Source organism: Falco cherrug, chromosome 2, assembly GCF_023634085.1.
Source record: "Falco cherrug isolate bFalChe1 chromosome 2, bFalChe1.pri, whole genome shotgun sequence".
NCBI classification, from domain to species: Eukaryota; Metazoa; Chordata; class Aves; order Falconiformes; family Falconidae; genus Falco; species Falco cherrug.
In genome coordinates, this window is record NC_073698.1 from 73,512,510 (window position 1) to 73,536,202 (window position 23,693).

The 23,693-nt window shown below is 50.2% G+C and overlaps 1 protein-coding gene across 1 annotated transcript; it reads left to right on the forward strand.

Annotated features, from left to right (window-relative positions):
* Positions 1–7,635: 7,635 nt before the first annotated feature.
* Positions 7,636–19,977, forward strand: SHOX (short stature homeobox). The gene is made up of 5 exons (XM_055703138.1): positions 7,636–8,176; positions 11,499–11,707; positions 16,085–16,142; positions 16,233–16,321; positions 17,710–19,977. Exons 1-5 carry the CDS (start codon positions 7,903–7,905, stop codon positions 17,953–17,955), a joined length of 876 nt encoding a protein of 291 aa, XP_055559113.1. The 5' UTR covers positions 7,636–7,902; the 3' UTR covers positions 17,956–19,977.
* The last annotated feature ends 3,716 nt before the right edge of the window (positions 19,978–23,693 follow it).

The following is a 23,693-nucleotide window of genomic DNA, read 5'->3' on the forward strand; positions in this document are numbered from 1 at the left end:
CATTTTATTGCTTCCAGTAATTGGTATTTAATTTGCAGGCCTTTACAACTTGCAAAGAACAGACTGCTTTAGCTGGAGAGCTGGTATGTGTGTGCACTTTGTGGATTTTATTCCACTGGCACTTGCTGAGTTGACTGGTGTAAAACGATACAATTATGGTTTTGCAATCAGAAAGGCTGCAGATAAAGACCTGGAGAGACATTATAAGGTCCTGGGTCCAATTTGAAGCAGCAGGCAAGACAATATAATTTTAGGGGGCGCTGCCAGCCTCAGACATCAAAACTTTACTCCTGTTAAGTGTTTTCCATTTTACTGTCAAAATATCAAAGGCTGTTATTTAAACCCAGAGTCTCTTAAAGTTGATTTTCTTTCTCTCTCCTTCTCCCCCACCTCTTTTTTCCCCTTTAACTACCCCGATAAATGCGAGGCGAGGTAACCTGTGAAATGTTAGCCCCCTTGCTCCCCACCTCGCCGTGCAGGGGCACTGAAGCCCGCCGCAGCCTTTAATACCTTTACAGGGTGAAATCTCGCTCCGGCCGGCCCCATCCCTTCTGACGGCGGCCGGGCGTGGGCAGCGGGGGCGAGGGGGGGGTGTCTCTGCCCATCGAGGGCCGCGGCTGCGGGGGGAGGCAGCCGGGGCCGGGACCATCTCAGCGGGGACCGGGGGGGACACGACCCGACCCTTCCTCGGTGGAGACGGCGCGGCGGTACCCCCCGATATCCCCCTCCCCGGGAGGTCGGGGCACGGCTCAGCAGCAGCAGAGGCCGGCACGGCTCGCCCGCCCGCAGCCTGCACGCGTGGGGAGCGAGGACGAGGGGGGCGGCCGCCCTGCGGCTCTGCCGGCACCGCCGCCGATCTGCCATTAACACCCGCTGCCCCCTGCCCCGCTCCCCGACGGGCCGGGCCGGGTCGGGCCGGCTGCGCAGGCAGCCCCGGGTAGAGCAACGTCCCGCCCCGTCTGACACGGGGGCGACGGGAGCCGGCGGAGCCCCGGGCCGCGCCGGGGGGGGCGGAGGGACGGGGGGAGGTGGGGGCATCCCCTCGCTGCCGCTGAGCCCCGCTAGGGACCGCGGAGCGGGGCGTCACGGGCTTGCCCGTGAGTGTGCGTCTGTGCACGGGTCCGCCTGCGTGTGTGCGTGCGTGCGTGTGCGCGGGTGTGCGCGCCCCCCAGCTCTGCGGGGACTTGGGGACCTACCGCCGGACGAGGCGACCACCACCTCGAACGGACCTTCTGCAAACACGCGTGGCGTTTCCGACTTGCTGGAGCCGGGCGGTCACGGCGGGGGTCCCGCTGCCCCCCCTCCCCCCCCGGGCACACCTCCGCGACACCGCGGCGTTCCGGCCCCCGGGCAGAGCCACCGCGCCTCCCCCTGCCCGGGGCTGCGGGCAGCGAGGCAGGCGGGCAGGGGGTCCGCGGGCTGTACCCGGGTCTCCTCAAAAAATATGGGTAAATCCACGGGCTTCTGCGGGTAATAAACTGGCAAAGGAATCGTGCCTTTCCTGCAGCGTTAAACTATCATCTGATTTAAGTTTACTCTAACGTTTCAACAATTTCATTCCGCTCAGGGGAAGAGGGGGTGGGGGGATGGGGGGGTGGGGTGTGCGGAGACAGATAGTTGCGCCCTTAACAGAATAACTAAATAAATAAATAAAGCCCTAAACAGTCTTCTGTAGGAAAGAAGTTAATATACTCAATTATTTTCTGAAAAAGATCATAACATCTGGAAATTGATATCAAATGGTGTACAATCCCTGAGAGACGATAAACTTCCACTGTATAATATTTCCACTAGAAATCTTAATAATCCCATAAATCTTCCTTGTGAATTGGGAAAATGTAACAGTTCATTGAAATACTCATTGGGAAATAATTGAAAAAATGTAATAGTTCACTGAAATATTCGTGGTTTTTTTTCTTTCTTTGGTGCTGTTGCTAACTCTGTGCATGTGTGTAAATATTCCTACTTCGTTTTAAAGACATACACAGAATATTCCCTTGAGCGCTGCATACCATAAAAGAAAAATATGCCCTTTTGACTTATTAATCATTATTACAGAGTTCAAAATTGCAGCGTCCCTCGCACATTACTGGAGGAGGCAAACAATTCTCTCTGTGTGTATTTTGTGTTGCTAGAACGGGTATAAACTTTACAGCTCGGAAATTTTTTCCCCTCTTTTTCTGCCTTTCCCCCCCACACACCCTCCGATAGACTTTTCCAATTCTGCTCGAGTTATCCAGGGCGACTGAAATCAAGCGGGCTACTCGCCCGTTGTGCTCGCCCACTAAATTGTAATTAATTGCACACAAAGGCAATTGCTTATTGCAGTTCACCACGTGAATGTTTAATTTTACAGAAGTAAAAGTAGGTGAGGATATGAAGGCGTCTAGGCTCCCTGCAATGAATATATGAGTAATTAACGTTGTTGGAAAGATACAGATTATTTTTTTTTTAATAACTGTGATAGAGAGGAGACGTTGTGCGTGTGTGTGACCGTGTGTGTTTGCACGTGCCTCCGTGTAGGAGAGCGGAGAGTATTTGTGTGTTTTTATATTGAATTAATGTATCCCTTTGGTTACGTTGCTAGAAGTCGGAATAAAGACAATTAAGCCCTTAGCATTTCTGTCACACTCCATTAATTACTGTAGCCGCTCCTGTCCCGACCGCTTCGTAACATATTCATCAGGTACGATGCCCGTCCAGTAGCCTCCGCCGGGGAAGTAGGCTATTGTTAGTTTAAACTATAGCCTTTCAAATGTTCTTTATTTTACTTCCCATACAAGATTGTTTTCTTCTCCTTCAATTTTTTTTTCTAAAAATAAAACTCAACGTAAATGTTTTAAGATTAGATTTGCGGGGAAACAGTTTAATTTTCACCATATGTTGCCACAGCGGCTTGTAGATTTAAAAAAAAAAATATCTTTCCACTGAAGCTACCCAAAAAAAAAAAAAAAAAAGAAATCTAATACAAAAAAAGTATTCTTCCCAATGTGTTTCCCTCCTGTGGGCCATTTCGCGGCTCCCAAATAAATATTTAAGGATGCAAGGAAGGGAAAAAAAAAAAAAAAAAGTGCCCTGATGACGGAAAAGCAAGTCCTACCATGATAATGTCCTTTATTAATATTATAGATGTGTAGTGTGCTGGATGGATCAATCATATCCATTCACAATCAGGATTAAGAGAGCCTATTTTAATGAAAATCTATTAGTCTCTCACTTGAGACACGGATGTTGCTTAAATCAATAAACAGCATAAAAGAGAATACGACGCAGGTTTCTAAATTAAAAAAAAAAAAACATCTATGAAATGTGTTAAGACGTCTGTAAAATCCTGAAACCCTCGATCGATACTTATAAATATTTAATGTTTTTTTTTAACACAAATTGAAAACCATTAACACTGCATCCATTCTTATTATTAAAACAAATTGTCCTTGGAATTATGTGCTGTGGAAATGGAGCCAGATTGAAAGGGCATCCTCTGAAATATGTTTACTCGCTTTCATGTAAACCAATAAAAATCTGCAGGAGTCTGTAGCGTGAGCAGAAAGGTTTGATGTACAATGTCCATGATTACAGTCTCTGAATTAATCACGAGAGAGAGGGAGGGAGGGAGAGAGGGAGGGAGGGAGATGGAGAGAGGGGACTCCGTTATCTACTCCGCAAAATCTTGCTCTTTGGGTCAGCGCTTGTTAAAGCATGGATTAAACGATTATTTTTCTGTTTACTTATTTGCCCCATTTCGCCCAAAATAAGCTGAGGTGGGGCGGGGGAGGAGGGGGGGGGGTCGGTTGCCCTACGTCATACCAACCAAGAGTAAATGTAGAAATGTAAATTCCTTTTATAAATACGAAATCCAATACTTTGCCTTGGAAATGCTTAAAGCTAATGCAACGCTTAAACTCATTCATAATTATTACTCCCATTTAACTCGGAGAAAACCCGCAATGGTCAAGAGGGCCCTTTGAAAGAGGAATGAAAAATAGCACACGTATTGATACCACGCGAGATACACGCTCTTCTGCCGTGCCAGCTCCGGCCCGCTCCCTGGCAGGGCCACATTCCCCTCGCGCTCCTGCCCCGCTCGCTCCCGGCCCGCGCCGCCGGGCTCCGGGCCCCGGGGCCGGACACCGACGCCCCCGCCGGCAGCCCCTGCGCGTTCCTTCGGGGCCCCGGGGAGGGGGCGGCCCAGTGGCCGGCTTGAGTCTGCGGAGGGGACTCAGCCCCGTAGGGCCGGCGGTGGGGCAAGTGAGCGGCGGGGAAGGGAAGGGGGGGGGGCGGGAATGAGCCGGACAACCCCTCCCCCCCCCCCTTTTGTCAAGTTTGCTCCTGTCCGGTGCCCCCGGCGAGGGAACGAGACACGAGGACTTAGTGGCACAGTGCCCCGCAGGTGACCCTCAGGCCGTGCTGCCAGGGCAGCCCTCAGCATGCCGCGGGTGGCCGGTCCCGCAAGGCGGGCAGTGGTGGTCGGGGGGAACGGGGTGGCTTGTGCGGCGGCAAAGGGGTACCCGGGGTGCCGGGCTGAGTGGGGGGCAGGGGCAGCTCTGAGGGGCGCCGGTGACTTCTTAGTTTTGCGACAGGGTCCCAGGAGCTCCGTGCCTGCGAGGGAATGGGGTTTGGACGGCAGCAACTTCCCTCCCTCCCTCTCTCCCCCCCCACTCCCTTCCTCCCTCCCTCCTTCCCTCCCTCCGTCCCTCCGTCCCTCCTCCCCAGCCCGGTATCAGGAGCAGCAATAGGCGTAATTCCCCCTGCACCCGCAGCCAAAGTTTGTAGCGGGGTCGAAAGTGCCCCCCGCTTTTGCCCACACCCGCACCACCTCGCCCTAGGTGCCCGTCAGGCCGCGGGGGCCGCCCGGGGCCACTCCCCGCCTGCCCCCGCTCCCCGCCGAGACGGGACGGGCCCGTCCCCCCTCGCAAAGCTGCGCGGAGCGCGCAGTGTGGCCGTGCGCGCCCGCGGGGCTGCCTGCTCCTCCGCGCCCCCCGCCGCCTGCCCCCGCGGGGGTCCGCGGCGTGGGGCGGCTGCCGGATCCCCGAGGAGGGTTGAGACTTGCGCCGCTTTTTTTTTTTTTTTAATTATTTCCCCCTTTTTTTCCCTTTCCCTTTCCGGTGCTTTGTTTCGCTTTTCGCTTTCGGAGCGATTCTGAGGCAAGTTCCCCCCGTCTGCAGGGCTCCCCCCCGGGCCGCCTCCCCGCTGTCGTCGGGGGCGGCGAGTGGCGGGGGGCGGCGGATTGCGGCGGGATTTGCGCGCCCAGCGGGCTTCGGGAGCCGGGGGCAGCCGGCTTTCCCACCGGGCGCCCCCGCGCTGCCGGGGAGCGAGGAGGGATGGAGGGGTGGGGATGTGTGTGGGAGGCAACAGGGCTATTTTCAGTCTGATTTAGGGGCTTGGATCTGCCCCCGTCCTCAGGGGCAGGAGCCCCGGCGGTGTCAGGAGGGGCCCGGGAGGCCTCGGGGAGAAGCGCGGCCCAGCACTCGCGTGGGCTGCAGGCGTGGGGCTGGGCGCAGGGGGCAGCCGCGGGGTGGGGAGCGGGACGTGGGCGAGGAGGGGGAAGGGGGGCATCCGGAGGAGGGGGTGCAAACTCCGGCAGCTCGGGGAAGCCGAAGCGCACCGTGCCGCACGGGGACCAGGGAAGCGGAGTTAGTAAATATTTATCCTCGTTCGCTGCGAGGGAGGCAGAGCACGGGAGGTGCCGGTCGAGCCCAGTGCTGGGCAAAGTTTCCCCGGCGGCGGCTCAGCCCCAGCGCGGCCCTGCGGAGCCTCTGCCCCATGGGCGCCCGTGTCCCCGCGTGTGCGTGTGCCCGCGACACCCACGCACCGTGCCACCGGCGTGTGCCGCAGCCCACCGCCAGCCCTTATACACATAGGCTGCGTGAGAGAGGCACAAGCAGCGTGTCGTGCCGGGATCTTTCCTTAGCCATACGTTACTTCCACGTCTATCGTTTGCCTTTATTATTTATGTGGTGCTGTGTGATATACATTAGAGCCTCGGATTTGATTGGCGTTTGCGATGACAAGACCTGTTTGTTAAGTTGTAAGGCTTCCTCGGCTCCCTCACTTGTTAAATGAACTCTGGAGGAAGGATGCTACCGAGGCACAACAATATAATAAATGTCAGGGATATCCGCAGTGCCGAGATCAAATAATCAATCCTTGTCCCCTAGATAATCATTTTAAATTCGCACAGGGGGAGATTGATTTTTTTTTAGAGCCCTTTATTAATTGCTTCCTCGATTATTATTTTTTCCCCTCCTCCTGCGGAGGTGTTAACTCTGGTGCTGGGGGCACCTTTGGATTAATTAAACGTATTTTTTAGCGTTTTAACGTTCTGCTAATTTTCAGAGCAGTCCCACGCTCCCCCGGAAAAGAAACAATGGCCCCTTGCTCCAGCAAGGAGCCTCCTTTGGTTGCGATTCAGAGCAGAGGGTGGCGTGATGATGGGCTCTGATTATCTCAAACTCGAGGCGAGGGAACGAGAAGGACGTAAAAAGCCAAATGACCAGAAGACAAAATTCCTCCAAATACCAAACAACCCTTCGCATTAAAGCCCGAGGAGAGGAAATAGAAATAGAAATAAATAGCTGCAAAGACGGCTCCGCCTGAGGATCAAACGGTGCGCAGAGGCGCTAGAAATGCCGGCGCTGTTATCTGGAGATGAATTTCAGGCAGCTATTCAAGCGCATAGAATAATAATAATTACTCCAGGAGTGCAACAAAAATAACAGCAGCCTACCAAGAACAAGGTGGGGAAATTATTGTCAGTCCTATTTTAAATCCGGCAGGGTATGTTTCGTTGGGAGAAAAAAAAAAAAAAAAAAAAAAAAAAAAAAAAAAGACCATTTAATGCTCTATTTGTCGTGTACAAACTCTCCTGTTAACAAATTATCCCTTTGCCGCACGCAGCAGGATAGCGCTGCATCCAAAGAAACATTTTAGATTTCAATTTTCCTCAACAGTACCTTCAGACGACATAATAACAGTAAACAAGAAAACAGATCCTGCGATGTTTACACGCATCTGGAGAGCCCCCCTACCTATGAATGCACACACACACCCCCGGCCAAGCAACCCCCTCCAAAGCCCCCGAACACACCGACACGGATCCGAGACACCTCGCAACTTGTTTAACTGCAGCACACGTCCCCCTCCGCGCATCCACCCACCCACAGAACAGGCAACACTTAACGCAGCATTCTCGGTTCGCCGGTTATTTTGACCATTTAATTAAGCGAAATTAGCTAAATAGAAAATCAGGTAGAATTTCCAATGATTACAACAAACGCATGTCTCCGGCTTTTTTATTCATTACCTTTTTTATTGAACACTCATTTTCTTTTCCTCTTGACAGCGATACATTTAATTGCAGGAGCACAGTTATTTGATTAGCTGTGGGTCCGTTTTTACTCACAGTGTTGCCACGCACAGGATGTCCTTACAATCAATTAAGTCTTCCTCGACTTTCATTTCTGCAACCCATTTACAGAATGCAGATACCTATTTTCATGTTTTCCTCTCCCTCCCCCCCCCCTTTATTCCTCTCTCTTCCTCTCTCTCTCCCCCTCTTTTTCGCTTTTGCCTCTTTGCCTCCCTAAATCAAGGTGCAAAGATGCCAAAGAGTGATGAAATGAAAAGAAAGCCAATTGCTGGACTGAGGTGGGGGAGATAGCTGCTAGGAGTCCGCCTGCGACTATGGAGCAGTCAGTAATTGCTGGAGACAGGGAGAGCTGGGGGTTGGGCTGAGGTAGCCATGTATAAATAGTGTGATCTCAAATTGAAAGGCATAAATAACAGCAGGAGTGATCTAACCCTATACAGCCCATCTTCTACGTGCAAAAACAGCGTGCGGAGGACGGCCACATCTCCGACTGAAAACAAGTGGATCTCTGTGGATAAGATCACCGGGCAGCCATGGAAGAACTTACGGCTTTTGTATCCAAATCTTTTGACCAGAAAAGCAAAGACAGCAGCAGCGGCAGTGGCAGCAGCAACAAGAAGGAGACGATCACGTACAGGGAAGTTTTGGAGAGTGGGTTGGCTCGCTCTAGGGAGCTTGGAAACTCTGACTCTAACCTGCAGGACATGACCGAGAGCAGCAACCATTGCCCGGTGCATCTTTTCAAAGACCACGTAGAGAGCGACAAGGACAAACTGAAGGAGTTCAGCACGGGCAGGACGGCGGAAGGTAAGAACGGGGCTGGGCGCCCCGCACCCCTCGCCAGCAGCCCCGGCCCCCTCCCCGGCCGCCCCCGCCGCCCCCGGCCCTCCGCAGCGGGGCCAACGCGGTCCCGGGGCCCCGGCCCCGGCGGGGCTCGCCTCCCGCACCCCGTCTGCCTCCTCCGGCCGCCTCCCTCCCGCAGCGGCGGGGACGGGGGCTCGGAACACAGGCGCCTGCATGCATAACGCGAACGTAGCCGTGAAAAATAAGTCGCAACTTCGGTCCTCCCCCCCGCCAGCCCCCGTTCACATCCGAAATCGATCCGGTGCGTTAGGCGTTCATTCACCCGGGGGAAGGGGGCAGCGCAGGACGTCAGACATTTTTGTCTATCTGTGTATTTTTGTACGAGGAAAGCTTGTCCTGGGAGTTTTAATGCCTTAGGAGACCTGTTCTTCCTGCTTCCGGGCCGTCAGGATGCTGCTGCTTCTTCTGGGAGAAAGCTGGATGTGGAAAGGGTTCTCCCAGGACATGGTGCCTTATGTCGGTCAGCCCGCCCTGGCCAGAGGCTCCGGCCGGCGAGGAGGAGGAGAAGGAGGCTGAGGGGAGCCTGGCTGTGAGGGAGCTGCCCGGGCCTGGGTGTAGACGGAGCATCCCTGCGGAGACAGGCACCGGCCGGCCCTGTCGCCTGGTCCCTCGGTCCCCTGCCTGCCCTCACCTGGGCCAGGGCAGCACCGCATCCCCCCGGGGTGCAGGCACGGCCGGCCGAGGGGCATTCCCTCGCCATTCCTTAGCGGAAAGAAATTAAAATTAAAAATAATTTTTAAACCAAGCTAGCTAAAAAACCCGCACAGGCTCGCAGGGGAAGGAGAGAATCAAAAGGGAGGGGGGATTAGAAAGTTGAGAAAGTGTCTCTAGGCAAGTTAGACAGGTGGACCTGCCTGGGGAGCTACTGGCTAGCTTGGGGTAATAAAAAACGGTTAATAGGTTGGGGAACAACAACCAGTCTTTCAGCTGTTTCCTACCGTTTGATCTTGTTTAATATAACATTGGACGAAAGGCAATTCAATTTACAGCCCAAACGCTTATTTAATATCCTCCTCTCTTCCACCCCCTCCCCAAATAGAAGGACGGGGTATAATCACATATTCGGGTATCCGTGTTTCTGCACAAGCCAGCACCACTCAGCGCTGCTGATTTTCCTTCTCTGGTCGACAGACTGTAAAACGAAAGGGTTCCGTTCAGAGAAATCCTTTGCGGAGGAGATGGTTTTAAAAAAATGAAAGCAGGGCATGCTCCAGGAAAAAAAAAAAATCTAAAAAAAAATCATAATACGAACGAAAAAAAAATATCTCTGCTACTCTCCCTTTTCTCTGTGTATCGAAATTCTGTCTTGTATGTTTAGCTAATCTAATCTATGGAGAGGGGCTGGCGGTGGGGGTGAAAGGGAGGAGTTGGAAAGAGCTGAGATGCTTGTGACAGTTCAAATTCATGCCAGGTTTCACTCTAATTTCATCTGATTCCAGCGTTTGATTTCGGTTCCACCGATAAGCTAGTTAATATTTTACACCTATCACGGACGTGCTGTAGCCTCGGATCTCCGAAAGGAGACAGGGCTTTTGAACGTGCCTAATTTTCCCTAGGCATTTGCTGGGTTAGCACCCTTGTCTTTTCATAGGGGTTCCCCTTACAGGAGAAATGCCAGCAAAACGCCATTAAATCCAACCAGCGAACACCCCCTTCCGGAGGCCAGACCCTTCCCAAAGTTTCATGCAGCCGATATGCAGCCGGGAATCGGAGACGGGGAGCCCGGAGGAGCGATTACGGTCAGGGACGGATTTCATTTCGGAAGTGAAAACGAGCGCTTCGGCTTGGGTCCCCCCTTACTTAAGCACGGATGCTTAAGTTCAGGACGTTTTATCACGTTCAATTAATTTACGATTTGCAGTTAGTCATTTGCATTTGGGGATGCCACAAAGTATATAAGTTAATATATATGTGCATGCGCACATTTGTGTGTGTGTGTACATGTACACATACACACAAATACATATATAAAATTCTGCATTCGATGAGGGAAAACGGATTTAATTCGGGATCATCTGCAGATGTGGCTTCCCCCCCCCCCAGCCCCACACCGCCCAGAGGTGAAGCAGGACAAAGGAGGCCGCCGGAGCAGGCTCGTCCCGGGACCCCTCCGGTGCCCCCGCCGGCTACGCACCCCGGCCGGTGTCCCGGGCAGGCAGGGGATCCAGGGGAACCGGCTCAGCCTCCAGAGGTGCCTCCTGCTCCAGTACTTCTCCTCTTTTCGTTAGTCTGATTTAAAAGGGGGCCGGAGCGTTAGACAGCTGGGCATTAAGGCAAAGAAAGAAAAAACCCAGAATCCAAAACAACAACAAAAAACCAACCAAAAACCGAAAGAAAGATAATTTGCCATAGCAAAAGAAATCATCCCCCCCCCCCCGCCCCCCGCAAGACAAAGCAGGGCAGCTGTTTCCCCCCGCTGCCTCCCCAGCCCTCTTCCCCCCTGCCCGGGACAAGTGTGCACAGCGGCTGCCTCCGGCCGCAGGCTCGCCCCCAGCCCTGCTGGGCTCCATGAGAGCTGGCGGGGGGGGGGGGGGGGGGGGGGGGCGCTGTCCTGCTGTTTTGGAGGGGCTGGGGGGCACCCATGGCCCTTGAGCCGGCTCCCCCGCGCAGGCCTGCCGCCCCGGGGCGGTCGACCGGCTGGCAGGTATTTTGGGGGAAGGAGGGGTGATTAGGGGAGGGACGGACGGTGTCGGTCTCAGGCCCGTGGAAAGTTTGTTTACGAGACAAATATTTTCACCGTGGCTTCCCCGTGACAGCGGTGGGGAGTTTCTTGCATAACCCTCTTTGCGAGAAAACGGTAACGGAGAAACCTCCTTCCCCCTCCTCTTCCCACCGCCTAGAAGTACCGGGGGGCGGCGGTTTTCCTACCAGCCCCTTCCCCAAACTGCCTGTGCCAACAGGCGGCACGGCTTCCTCCTCACTCTGGAAAAAAAGTAAGATTGTATATGTATAGAGAGATTTTTCTGATGGGGCATCAGCCAGGCAAGGCAGCTCGGCTCCCCCCTCCCTCCCTCCGGCCGGCGAGGTGCCCCCTGCCCAGCGCGGGGCTCAGCCCGACCCGGTGCCCGCTCGGCCCGGCCCCCAGCCCCGCTCGCCCCTCCAGCCTGACGGGGCCGGCTCGGGGACCCCCCTCCCGCCCCCACAGGTTGCACTGAGTTTGGGGACGAAGAGAGGGGAGGGGGGCACCCCTGCGTGCTGCAGAGAGAAACTTCGAGGAGGTGCGAGGGGAGGCTTAGTGTCGTTTTCCCCTTCCCCCTCCCGGCAGGGATCTACGAGTGCAAAGAGAAGAGGGAAGATGTGAAGTCAGAAGATGAAGATGGACAGACCAAGCTCAAACAAAGGAGAAGCAGAACCAATTTCACACTAGAGCAGCTGAATGAGCTGGAAAGACTTTTTGATGAGACTCACTATCCGGATGCCTTCATGAGGGAGGAACTAAGCCAGAGGCTGGGACTGTCTGAAGCTAGGGTTCAGGTAAGAGAAAGGCTCTGTTCCTGGAAACGTCCTCACCTCACTTCCTAACTGCCAGCGGATCCTAGCACAGTGCCCCGTTTCATCCAAAGAGGGGAGGTGAAGGCAGAGACGACACGTGTGATGGGGAAACTGTTTGCAACTCCGCTGTACCTGTCCTGCCAAACGTAATGCTGCTCTGGGAATATCTGCCCGTGCCTTGCATTTCCTAGGAAGGCGCTGTAACTTTTTTTTTTTTTTTTTTTTTTTTTGTGGTGATGGTGGTGGTGGCCGCGTGTGTGGTGGTGGCAATAGCATTGAGAAGCGCCTAATAACTGAGCAACCCGCTGTTTCTAAAAAATAATTATATATTTCCTTGCAAAAGTGCCATTAACTCTTCCTTAATCCTCACTTTCTTCCCCCTCTTTCTTTTATGGGCCTGTTGTGGAAAAAAAAACCGCCAAAAAACCCAGAAAACAATCGCAGTGAATAAGGCTAGACGGTTTGGGTGCTGAGGGACAGGATTAGGCAGAGCCGGGGGGAAGGTGCCCGCTCTGATTCGCGAGGCAAGCGTATGAATGCAAGATACCCATCTGGTAGAGGTCCTCCTGTCCCTCCCATCCCGCTTCAGATACAGCTAAATACCAATTAGCCTTCGAAACCTTGAAAATAGGTCTGGGTTGCTGTAGTTCTGGGGCCATCAGAGCTGCCTGTTTGGGTGGCTCTGCATCGATTATTTTAAAATTCAATTTTCGGTTTGATGCAGGGGAAAGATACCCCTCCCTCCCTCCCTTCTCCCTTAAGCCAACTAGGGAATGTCTCCCCAAACCAGATGTTGTATAAAAAAACTAAACCCTAGAAAAAATTAGTAAGATCAACCTGTGGCTCTCTGAACAGGCCTAGAGGAGGAGAAACCTGAAGGGAATCCCTTCTTGGGTTGTAACTCTGTGTTTGGCCTAACAGACCCAAACCAAACCAAAACCCAAGAAGAAAAAGTCACCAGGCCAACCCCTCTGCTGAACAAAACGCCTTCACACCCTGGGGATAAGAGATGTGCATGCATACGTATATCGGCCTATAGGTACAGGTGTGGGTGTGCTATGTGGCCATAGGTAGATGTTTCCACGCCTGCCTTCACCCCCAGGGTGCAGCAGGAGAAGGAATACAGCCCCGATCTATAGTGGGGACAGGGGTCGGCTTGTCCCCCTCTTTAAACGTGACCCACTGTGGAAAGCGAACAGGCAGGACCCCAGGACCCTGCTCCTCCCAGACCCCCTCAGCAAGCCTCTGCCCGAGTAAGTGGCTATCTCACTCTAAACAACTGCCTCCTGCAGGGATTTCCTGAAATAAATAGTGCAGCTAGGTTGTTTTCTTTTTTGTTTTGTGTTTTTGTTTCCTGGGGGGGGTGTGGGGTTGGTCTGTGCTGTTTCTTTTTTATTCTTCTTTTTTTAAAGGCTTTTTTCTCCCCTCAGCTCCTGCCTCTCAGTATAAACCGAGCTGGGCGAGGGATGGTGTTGGGCACGTGCCTTAGGAAGGGTGGCTTGCAGGGGATATTGCAGGGGTTCAGAGTGCTGCTGGCCTACTTTCTCCTGGAAGATTGATCTAACCACACCATATAAATTAATGAAAAGATTAAACTTTTGCTGAAGGGGACATCAACTCTTATGTCATCTTCCCAGATCTTCTTACTTGGGCTCTGTAATATCTTTCCAAGGCCTTGATGTACTGTTTCTATAAAAATAAATTACTTGTAATTGAATTCTGCACTCTTTCTTTCAAGTACTTTATTACTGAGCAGCACCTTAACAGGATGTTCATAGTTACAGGAAAATTGGTCCTTCAAGTACTTACAGATCTTAAAACAGCACAGGAAAAAAAAAAAAAAAAAAAAAGAGAGAGAGGAAGTCTGATGCAGGCAGAGACTATGAGAGAGATTTTTAAAAATTAATAAATTTAATCATCTTACAAAAGAGGTTTGCATGGATGAAAATAAAACTATAAATAAAAGAAATATCAAAAGAGAAAAAGGAGAAATGGATAATTAATTAGGGAATGATCAGTGAGCTTGATATCCATTAATAAATGGAAACGGAAAAAAAGAAGAAAAGAGGAAAAAGGAAAGGTTGTGGTTTGTTTTTTTTTTAATACTTTCAGAATTGTTCTCCGATTCCTATCTGAACCGCTTGTCCCTTGCTGTTAAAGGATATAGTTTCAATTTAGTGTGGAAATTTGCTGTAAATAAATTGAAGCTCCTATGGTAGCTAGTCCTTATTAACCTTTTATTTTTAGTGTTGTACTGGAAACTCATATCACCCAGCTGTCAGGGTTATAATTGAAAGTTATGAGACCATAGTGAGGAGCAGGCAGTAATTCAATTACAACAAATATCTTTGGGTTTATGGTGCAGGGCTAAATTAAATGTCATTATTCACTGTCTCTAATGGAAATCAAAAGGAAATCAGATTAGAGCATTTGTGAAAGAAATCACTGAGTGATCCTTAATGAAGAAATAACTGTCTAAAACAGTGTACTGTGCTTTACTTAGCATATTCATGACTAATTGGAATTGATCGTGAATCACACCAAGCCTGATTTATTATCGCTTAACGCAGTGGCTAATTCATCACTTTTATTCCTCATAACCTTATTTTTTCATAGCTAAAGGGAAAGGGCACTTCGTTTTCCAGATTTAGATATAATTTCTGTTTGAAAGATGTTCTGATTTGCAAGAGAAGTTGTTTAAACGCTGCTTAAATTCCTCCTGACAATTTATACTACTTTGGCGGCGGGGGGTGGGGGGGCGGGGGGAACACACACAAGGAGATTTCCTGCAAGGATTTACAAGAGTAAAAAAAATATGTACTATTGTCGCTACAGGACGATGATATTTTGCATGCTCGTATAAAAAAAAAAATCATATATAAATCCCAAACGGCCCGGTTAGAATGAGAAGCGTTGCATGTCCTAAATATTTGCGTGTTGTTCGTAGGGAAAAATAGGCTTGTTGCGGTGCTGGGCGTTTCAGGGCAGGGGGAGGCAGCGGTGCCCGGCCAGCGCGGGGAGGGCTGCGCTAGGGGCGAGCCGGCGGGAGCGGTAACGGGAGCGGTAACGGGAGCGGGAGCGACCGGTCGGTCCGTCCGCAGCCGCCCGCTGCGCGCTCCCCCCGGCCACCCTCGGCAGGAAAAATGGTGCGCCAAACCAGAGAAGGCCAATTCCTACTTAAGAAAATCACTGAGTTACCCGAGGTAATTAATGCCTTTGGAAGCCTTTCTTTGCACTAATTACTCCGTTGTAAATGACCATCATTAAGGCAATTGAAGAAAGCTTGAAGGGAAAATTTGATGTAGGAAGTGCAGTTAGTATTAATTAACCGTATGATCTCTTGGCAAGTGCAAGAACATCAAAGGTTGTAGGTGTTTACTTAGCTACCAGATTTTATCAGCGGTCAAAGTCAATGTTTGTCCATATTCGCTAGGCTGTTGTCAGGACAGGGGTCCGCAAAACATTTTGGTCCGCGCCTCTGACGGTCCTTTGGGGAAAGCTGATGGTTTAAGCACCTTGGAAGGGGAGAAGTGATGAAGGTTTGAAATGCCCTGGAAAAGAGGCAGGGGAGGTGCAGCGGCAACTGCAAATTCTGCGCTTGTTTGAGTCCGAACGGCTGGAACTGGGGCAGGATTATTGGATTACAGGCGTTTCTTGGGTAGGGGCATAAGCATTTCTTTACATCCCAGCCCACAAAGATGTTGCTCTTCTCTGTCCAGAAGTCTACAGGAGCGGGTTCTGCCTTTTTTTAACATTTGGGGAACGGGGAGTGATTCAGACCCTTTTGTGCAAGTTCAGGATCTCGCATCTTCTCGGAGGTCTTCATCGTGTCCGAGCCCAGCTCGGGAGAGAGCAGACGGTCCGGTCGCCCAGGGACCGGACCCCGGGGTCTGACCCGGCCCACGCTGGCTGTCCCCGGGATGTTTGAGGTGTGACTGGAAAGGGAGCGAGGGTCCCACCCAGCCTGCGTGTGTGGGCTTATTCGGAGTGTGTGTGGGAGCGGCCCCTCGCTTCGGACGGGCGGCACAAAGACGGCCACTGCCCGCCCGGGGGACACGGGCGCCTCTGATGTCCTGTGTTCAGCTCCCGCTGAGCAACCACTCGAGAGAGCAGGACACCCCCCCCCCCCCCCACGCCCCCCGCCCCCGACAGCCCCACGGAAGCACACGGAGGGGCTCACTCCGCCTGGGGCTGCGCTCGCCCCCTCGGCTGCTCCCGAGGAGAGACCTCAGCAAAGTTGTGCCGAGTCCCTCGCCTCTGCTCTCCATCCCCAGCCCCTGAGCCAATCCTCTCTTAGCGGCTGGCTAGTCTACCTCCATTTTTTGTTGTTTTGTTTTTGTTTGCGCTTTCTTTTCGCAGGTCTGGTTCCAGAACAGGAGAGCAAAGTGCCGAAAGCAGGAGAACCAGATGCACAAAGGTGGGTCAGGGGTGCGGGCCGGTCAGAGGGCGGCGGCCGCGGAGCCCTGGGGCGCCTTCCCCGCTCACTCGGCCCTGTCTCTCCCCGCAGGTGTGATCCTGGGAACCGCCAGCCATTTAGACGCCTGCAGAGTGGCCCCCTATGTGAATATGGGAGCCCTGAGGATGCCTTTCCAACAGGTAGTTAGCTCCGGTTTTATTTTCCTTTCCCCCGGCAAGCTCCGACCCCTTTCGTTTGCACGGGAGGAAGCCGGACACGTTTACAAGTGCCATTTATACAGAAGTTGGCACGTATTAAAAACAGGCTGTAAAACTTCGTGCAGGAGCCCCCACCCCCCCGGCTGTCGGGAGCTCAGCGCTCCTCGGGCCTGGGGAGGGGGCCAAGCGGGGGGTCCCGCTGTCCCGGGAGGCGTCACCACCGGTGCTAAGCCCCCCCCTCCCCCGCCGCCGTGCGACGTGCTGGCACACGGCCCCGGGGCCGCCCGCAGACGTGGCAAAGGCGTGCTGGCCTCCTGGGGGCGCATCGCCTTCCCGGGGCGGGGGGGCCTGGGGGGCGCCCGGCAGGCCCCCCCGCAGCCCGCGGTGTCGGGGTGCCAGCCGCCCAGGGGGCTTCGGTCCCCGCCCGGCGCCGCAGAGCACTATGGCAGGAGGGTCTCCCACCCCCACGAGGGGGGAAAACTGTCCGGGCCCCCGCGCTGTCGTTCTCCCCCTCCTCAAGCGGGCTGCCGAGGCCTGGCCGTTCCCGAGGGAAGCGGCCGCCCGGTAGGTGCGGGGGCTTTTCTCCGGTGCGCTGCCGCTGCGCAGGCCCGCCGGGACCGGGGCAGCCGGCGGGGCCCGGGCCCTTGCCCCTGTGAGGCGCAGCCCCCCGGGGGGAGCCGGGCCGAGGGGGATAACATTCCGTCCCACTTCAGCCACCCCCTCGCCGCCACTCCTAACTCCCCCCCCTCCCCCGCTTTTTTATTTTTTGGTCAATTAATCGGGGAATCGATTTTTCCCAGCCCAAAGGGACCCTCCACCACCTTCTCCGCCTCAGAGACACGTGGAGCTGACAGATTAATTGTATTGATTTTTTAAAAGACATATTTGGACCAAAATAATTAAATACATAAATAAACTCTCCCCCACTCCTCCCCGAACCTACCCGGAGCTGAAATCTCTCAGTCAACCCAACGTGTTTGTGTAGGTCGAGAAAGCTCCAAAGCAAACACCAACCCGGTATATAAGGGACCCGTGGCTAAAGAGATTTTAGCAAGGTATAAATAAACATCCCTGAAAAAAAAAAAAGCCCATAAAAAATTAGCTATTTAGTACTTGTTGGCGCCTGTGCATTGGGCTGCGTTTTTGTTTTTGTTATTACAAAAAAAAAAAATTAAATACGGGGAGGGCTGGGCACGCCTGTGTGCTTCTGGCCCGGCGCGGCGCGGGGATGCGGGGACGCGCGGCGCGGCACGCCCGGCCCGCTCACCAGTCGCCCTTCGGGGCACCGGCCCGCGGGAGGGTCGGGGCGGGGGGCGGGGGCCGGGGGCCGGTGCCGCGGGCTGACGCCGTGTCTCTGCCGCCGCCGCCAGGTCCAGGCGCAGCTGCAGCTGGAGGGCGTGGCCCACGCGCACCCGCACCTGCACCCGCACCTGGCGGCCCACGCGCCCTACCTGATGTTCCCGCCGCCACCCTTCGGGCTGCCCATCGCCTCCCTGGCGGAGTCCGCCTCCGCCGCCGCCGTGGTGGCGGCCGCCGCCAAGAGCAACAGCAAGAACTCCAGCATCGCCGACCTGCGGCTGAAGGCCCGGAAGCACGCCGAGGCCCTGGGGCTCTGACACGCTTCGGCCGAGCCCCCCGACCCCGCCCCGGGTGCCCGCGGCGGGCGTGTGTGTGACCCGCACGGACCGCCGCTCCGCAACCCCCAGCCCCGCTCCTCATCCCCCTCCTCCCCGGCCGCAGGGCGAGCAGCGGGCGCTCCGGGCCGCCCTGCCGCCTCCCCTCTCTCTCTTTTTTCTTTATTTTTGTTTGTTTGTTTTTTATTTTTTTATTATTATTATTATTTCTTTCCCCTTTCCCAAGGTCTGCGAGCGCTCGGCGGCTGCCCTCCCCCGCCGCTTTCCTCGCCCTCTCGCCCCAGGGACCCGGCGGCCGGGGGGGCCGGGCGAAGAGGCGGGCCCCGGAGGCCGGTGGCGGCCGGTGGCGCTGCGTGGCGCGGCGGGGACCCCCGGCCCGGCTCCCGCCTCGGGCGCGCGCGCACACACGCACGCACGCAGTAAACATGCACCCACCGGTCGGAGGCTCCGCGGAGGATAAAGTAGGTGGGAGGAGAGAGAGCAAGGAGAGTTAAAAAAATTACACAAAAAGGAGGAGAAAAAAAAAAAAAAAGGAAACGATCTCTAAATTATGTTAATCTGTGAACATTGGGGACACTTTGGATTTTTCTGACCCTGGCAAAAGTGATTGCTCCAGCATAACGTCATCTGCTGCTGTCAGTTTTGCTACCTTGTGCATGTGTCTAACTAAACACATTTTGAAGATCAGAAATATATTAGAACGAAACTAAACAAAACAAATAGTAATAATAATAAATAATAAATCCTTGGGGCTGGTCTCCATTAAAGATGACATTTCTTTGTTGCCAACAGTATTATTTCACTGCCATGAATCTCTTCCATCACTGAGGAGCTGCTGCTGCAGAACTGGTTTGAATTTAAATGTGGAATTTCAGATCTGAGGCAAGGCAGTTTTGGTTTTTTTTCTTTTCTTTCATAAAAAAAAAAAGCAGCAATAACAGAAAATGTGTGTCTCAAATGGCTATGTCCTTCAAAAGGAGAAAAAGAGAGAGACTAGAATTTACTAATTGTTAGTGATGACTTGAAAGATGGGAACAATAAGAAATGCACCTGTTTTGCCAGAATCACCTGAACTCAATGAGATGCATTGTGCCATAGAAACAGGTCAATTTTTCATATTTTTTTTTCTCTAAAATGTCTGGATCTTTGACTCAAAATCTCGCTGTTTTACAGGATGTAGAAAGAATGACTTATACAACAAAGATGGACATATGGTTTTAAGTCATAATACTGATGCAGCATTAATTTTAGTGAAATGCAATTAAGTGCAGTAAAGTGCAATACTGTAAATATTATAGATTAAAAAAAAATAGCCGTACTTATTCTGTTAATAACCGATTCTGCAAGAACCATAACTTAAGTCCTTTATGCTCAGACTGGTGCATTGCAGCTCCTTGCCAGAGTGACAGTCTGAGTCTTCTATGAATGGGTAAAGTTATATGTATCACATATGGGAAAAGGTAGATGCCATGATTTCTAGTTGAGTTAATGTGCCATGTTTCTGGGCAGTAAGCTGAAAAGTCTGGTCTGTATGACACTTTCACAGTCATTGTAAGTATAAAAAAAAAAAAAAAAGAAAAAAAAAAAAGAGCAAACAACCAACCCACGGAAGTGTTTTGTAGAGGTGGACAAGTTCAATATTTGGCTGTTTAATTTTTGCCTGTGATTTAGATACCAAGTCTTAAGCCAATGCTTAAGCGAAGTCACTACTATAAATCCAGAAAGGATGAAGAGTAGGGAAATAATTTAAATTGTATTACCAAAGTGTCTGGGTTTACTTCTTATGCTATTCACTTCTAATTAGTTTTTTTCTTTGTTGGTTTTTGGTTTTTTTTTTTTACTTTTTGGTGGGGAGGAGAGAGGAGGGTACAAATATTGGTCTTGTCTACATCTAACAGGATAGCTATTTGTTGCCTTTGTTACCAAGGCCTGTGCAGATGGAAGGTTTTCCTCTCAATAGTTACCATTATTAAACCTGCTTTTTATGTGTCGTTTAGCAATCCATTACTAGTTTTGGCTTTTGCTGATATTTATCAAATCCAAATATTACTGTAGGACAACAATTCATGCTGTAGATAAATTTTAGACACTTGTCTTCTTTTTTGTTTCTCCTTCAAGTTTTGATATTTTCTAGCAAGCAAAATTTCTGGAATGTCAAAGTTGTGTCATTTCCCTTCTATTTATTACATGAGAAGTAGTTGTATTTTGGATTTGCTAGAGCTGATAAATGTTACCTGCCTTTTCTACCTCTCTGTGAAAGCCTAGTACCTTTTTAAAGCGAGGCCAAAATATTAAGGTAGTGTTACTTGTTGCTGAGAAATATGGACAAAAATCTCAGGCAATTAACGATTTCTAATTGAAACAAAACATTACCTGGAAAGTAAAACATTATTCATCATGATGTATGAATTTCTGGCTAAAATAAGAAATATATGGAGTGGTTCCAGCACTTCTAACATGCAGATGTGAAAAATAATAAACATTACTACAGAGATGCTTTAGGCCATAACAAGTAACCTGTTGTACTGGATGCCCACAGCCATTGAAGGAGAATTTGATATACGGTGTCAAAGACTGAAGGCATAGAGCTTTCGATTGAGTGAGGACTGCTTGTTATTTGTACCTGTGATCTAATTATTACCCTTTCAAATCATCTTTTTAGAGTTTAAGAGAGGCTTATGTGATATTTTCAGTCCTGTGCTGGACTTCCGCAAAGGTATGATTTTCACCCTCAAGCAACTCCATAGAACGAGCTTGTTGAAGCTTTAGGTTTGGGATCTGAATTCTCTCAAACATCTCCTAAATGAGGCTGTGAAGTGCTACTGATTTTAGAGTGTTACAGGATGCATGTACAGTATACGTTCTCCTCATGTTGGAAGGAATAACTTTTCCATCTTTGCCTTTTTACTGGGTACCAACACAGCAAAAATGCTTGTAGATTTCTCTCAGAAATTTTGCTACACACAGCTTCTTTCTTGCATTCAAAAAATAGCAGTAGCATGAATACAGTTCCCTGCTAACATGAAACAAGGCTGGTAGTGTAGCATACATCTTTCCAGAATGAAAAATTCTTACAGTTTCTTTTGATCGCTTTCAATGGATGTCCCAAGGACAGTCTTGCCCTCTGTCATGGAAGGGAAGAAGGTGGCAAGATTTATCAGCTTAGCCTGTTTTGAAGGAGGTACCATAGAACAGCCTGGGGAAAGGAGCAGGGTGTTGCTGTGAATCTACCAAGGTGCTTCATGCTGCTTTTGCATTTCATTTAGCATGAAAAGAAACAAAAAGGTGCACTGTGTGAGGGCTGTAGCTGAAACTGGTTCTGCTTTGCTTATTTCTCAAATGGGCCTATTGCATCAGTGGTAGCATTAAAGCTTTGCCTTGTTTTGGATGATGCATGCAGGTGGCCTCCTCTTCTTGTCATCCTTACGTTGTTGGGAAGAAATGAGGAGTCCTACTTGGGCTACTGTGTACTGGACTGTACTTTTCACTAAGTGTAAGTCACTGTGGCTCCATTCACCATGTGGAGCTCCCAGTGATCCGTACAAGTTGAGAATCTGGACCAAAAGGTCTACTCCATCTCTTTTGTGTGCAGTCTTTTTTTTTCTTTTGCATTTTTTAAATTATTTTTCTTGAGGAGGTGGAGGTTGAAGACAAGATAGTCAAGGTCCTGAGGTGCTTATTAAAGTTTAAAAGGATTGTAATTGTTTTAGGTTCTTAAGCATGCCAAGCCTCATTTATTGTCTACCATCATCCAGCCTGATCTTTGTGTAATCTTTCATTTGAGAAGTGTGAGACTTCTAAGATCATCAGAACCGTGGCCACTGGGCAAAATTCCCTTGGAGGAGGCCTTCATTTAGTGTATGTGGATTGCTAAAGAATCTTCCTCAAAAGTTTGGTCTGGTATTTGAAAAATAACTTGAATGAATGCCAAATGAATAGTGCTGTTTATAAACACATCTTTAAAAATGGCTTTTTGCATTACATGGGCCCCTTTATAATGAAAAAAATAGTTTGTTTTTTTTTTAAACTGTCAAATAAGCTGAAGTATTTCATCCATTTGTATCAAAATAGCAAGCTGACTCCATGGTTCATTTTTATTGACTTGGAAATGTGTGAAAAAAATTATACTGGAAGTTTTTTTGCTTAGTAGGGTCATATAGATGTAGTGACATTTTGGTTAATATCATAATACTTAGCACTTATATAATGTTTATTTGAAAAGCACTGTATAAATGTTTATTATTTAATCCTCACCCATTATGAAGTAGGTAAGAATTATTATCCCCATTTTTGTAGAAATTAAGGCATATAAAACAAGGGCCAGGTTCCATCACCCATTGTCAGCACTGAGTATTATTAGTTTTGTTTTTGTAATGTAGCAGCATCCCCCAGGTCATAATCTGACATGAACTTTGTGATGCCAGACACCTTTCAAAACTGTACATAGCAGAAGCCCTGCTCCAAGAAATTTAAACTTCGTACCTGACTTCAGCAGAAGCCTTGAAGGGAACACTGAATGTGTTTCAGAGGGGCTGAATGTGTCTGTGAGTTGTTTCCACAGAACACGAAGCTACTGCCCAATCCTCTGACCCCGTATGTCAGTGGGAATTTAGTTTATGACCCAGCGGGGCCGAGTTGTGGTAGTGCTAAGACTAGAACTAGGAAACCTGAATTCCCAACAGCATGCACAAATTTCTAGAAAACCTTGATTTCCAACTTCCCCTACTATAAATTTTTCAAACAGATCAAGTGTGCTGATGTCAATTCTTTGCATGCTTTATCTGTTATATCTTTTAGCCCTATGCTTGTCTATAAAGTAATAATAAGACATGATTTTGAATTGACATAACATTGACACATTGGGACTGTTGACTCGAATACAATAGACATTGTAGTCCTATGGAAATCCAGATCCCTAAGGCAAACCAGGTTATTAATTTGGTTTTTTTGGTGACAAAACCATGCATGTTTTCTGCTCTTTTAAATGTGCTAGGCAAAATAAATTCTTTTTTTTTTAACAGTTAATTTTAGTTTTTGGAGACATTATTGTTTTGGAGGTGGCAGGCCTTTTCCCCCTTCAGTTTGAGGAAAATTTTCGAAGTATAGGAAAAATAGATTACACATCTTTCTTAGAAATGTGTTTATTTTTATAATATCTACTATCTAATAATCCAGGTGATGTCCTTGTAACTGCTAATTGTACTCAACTCTATGAAGTGTGCACAACCGATGTGGTTGGAAATTTTTTGTGTTCCTGGTTAAAAAGGATGGTTGAAGCGCCCCACTCCTCATCTGTAAGCAGCCTACTGACCCTTATCATGTTGTTTTCTTTCCCTGATGTGACAGAATTCCCATGGCTAATGAGTTTCCAAACAGCTGTGGCTAACCTAGCAAGAGCTTCTCGTTCGGTCACTTGGAAATCTCTACTGGTTGCAGTAAGACGTGGTAGGGCTGGAGAAGGCCTGGTATTGTTTGATAACTAAAAAAGAAATGCGGTGTGCTACAGAGTGTGATCTCCTCTTCTTAAGAGAAGAATAGAGCCTTCTGCTTTATGACTCATGCTTTTTGTGAAATTGCATCTCTTGGTCACATCTTTAAAAGGTGGAACATGGGTCCCATCAATGTAACCCAGTGGCTTATATTATACTGGTTATTTGTGTTAGTTGGCCTTTCTAGGCAGGTCAGTGGAAGGCCATAGGTTTCGGTGTTTGAGGCATTCT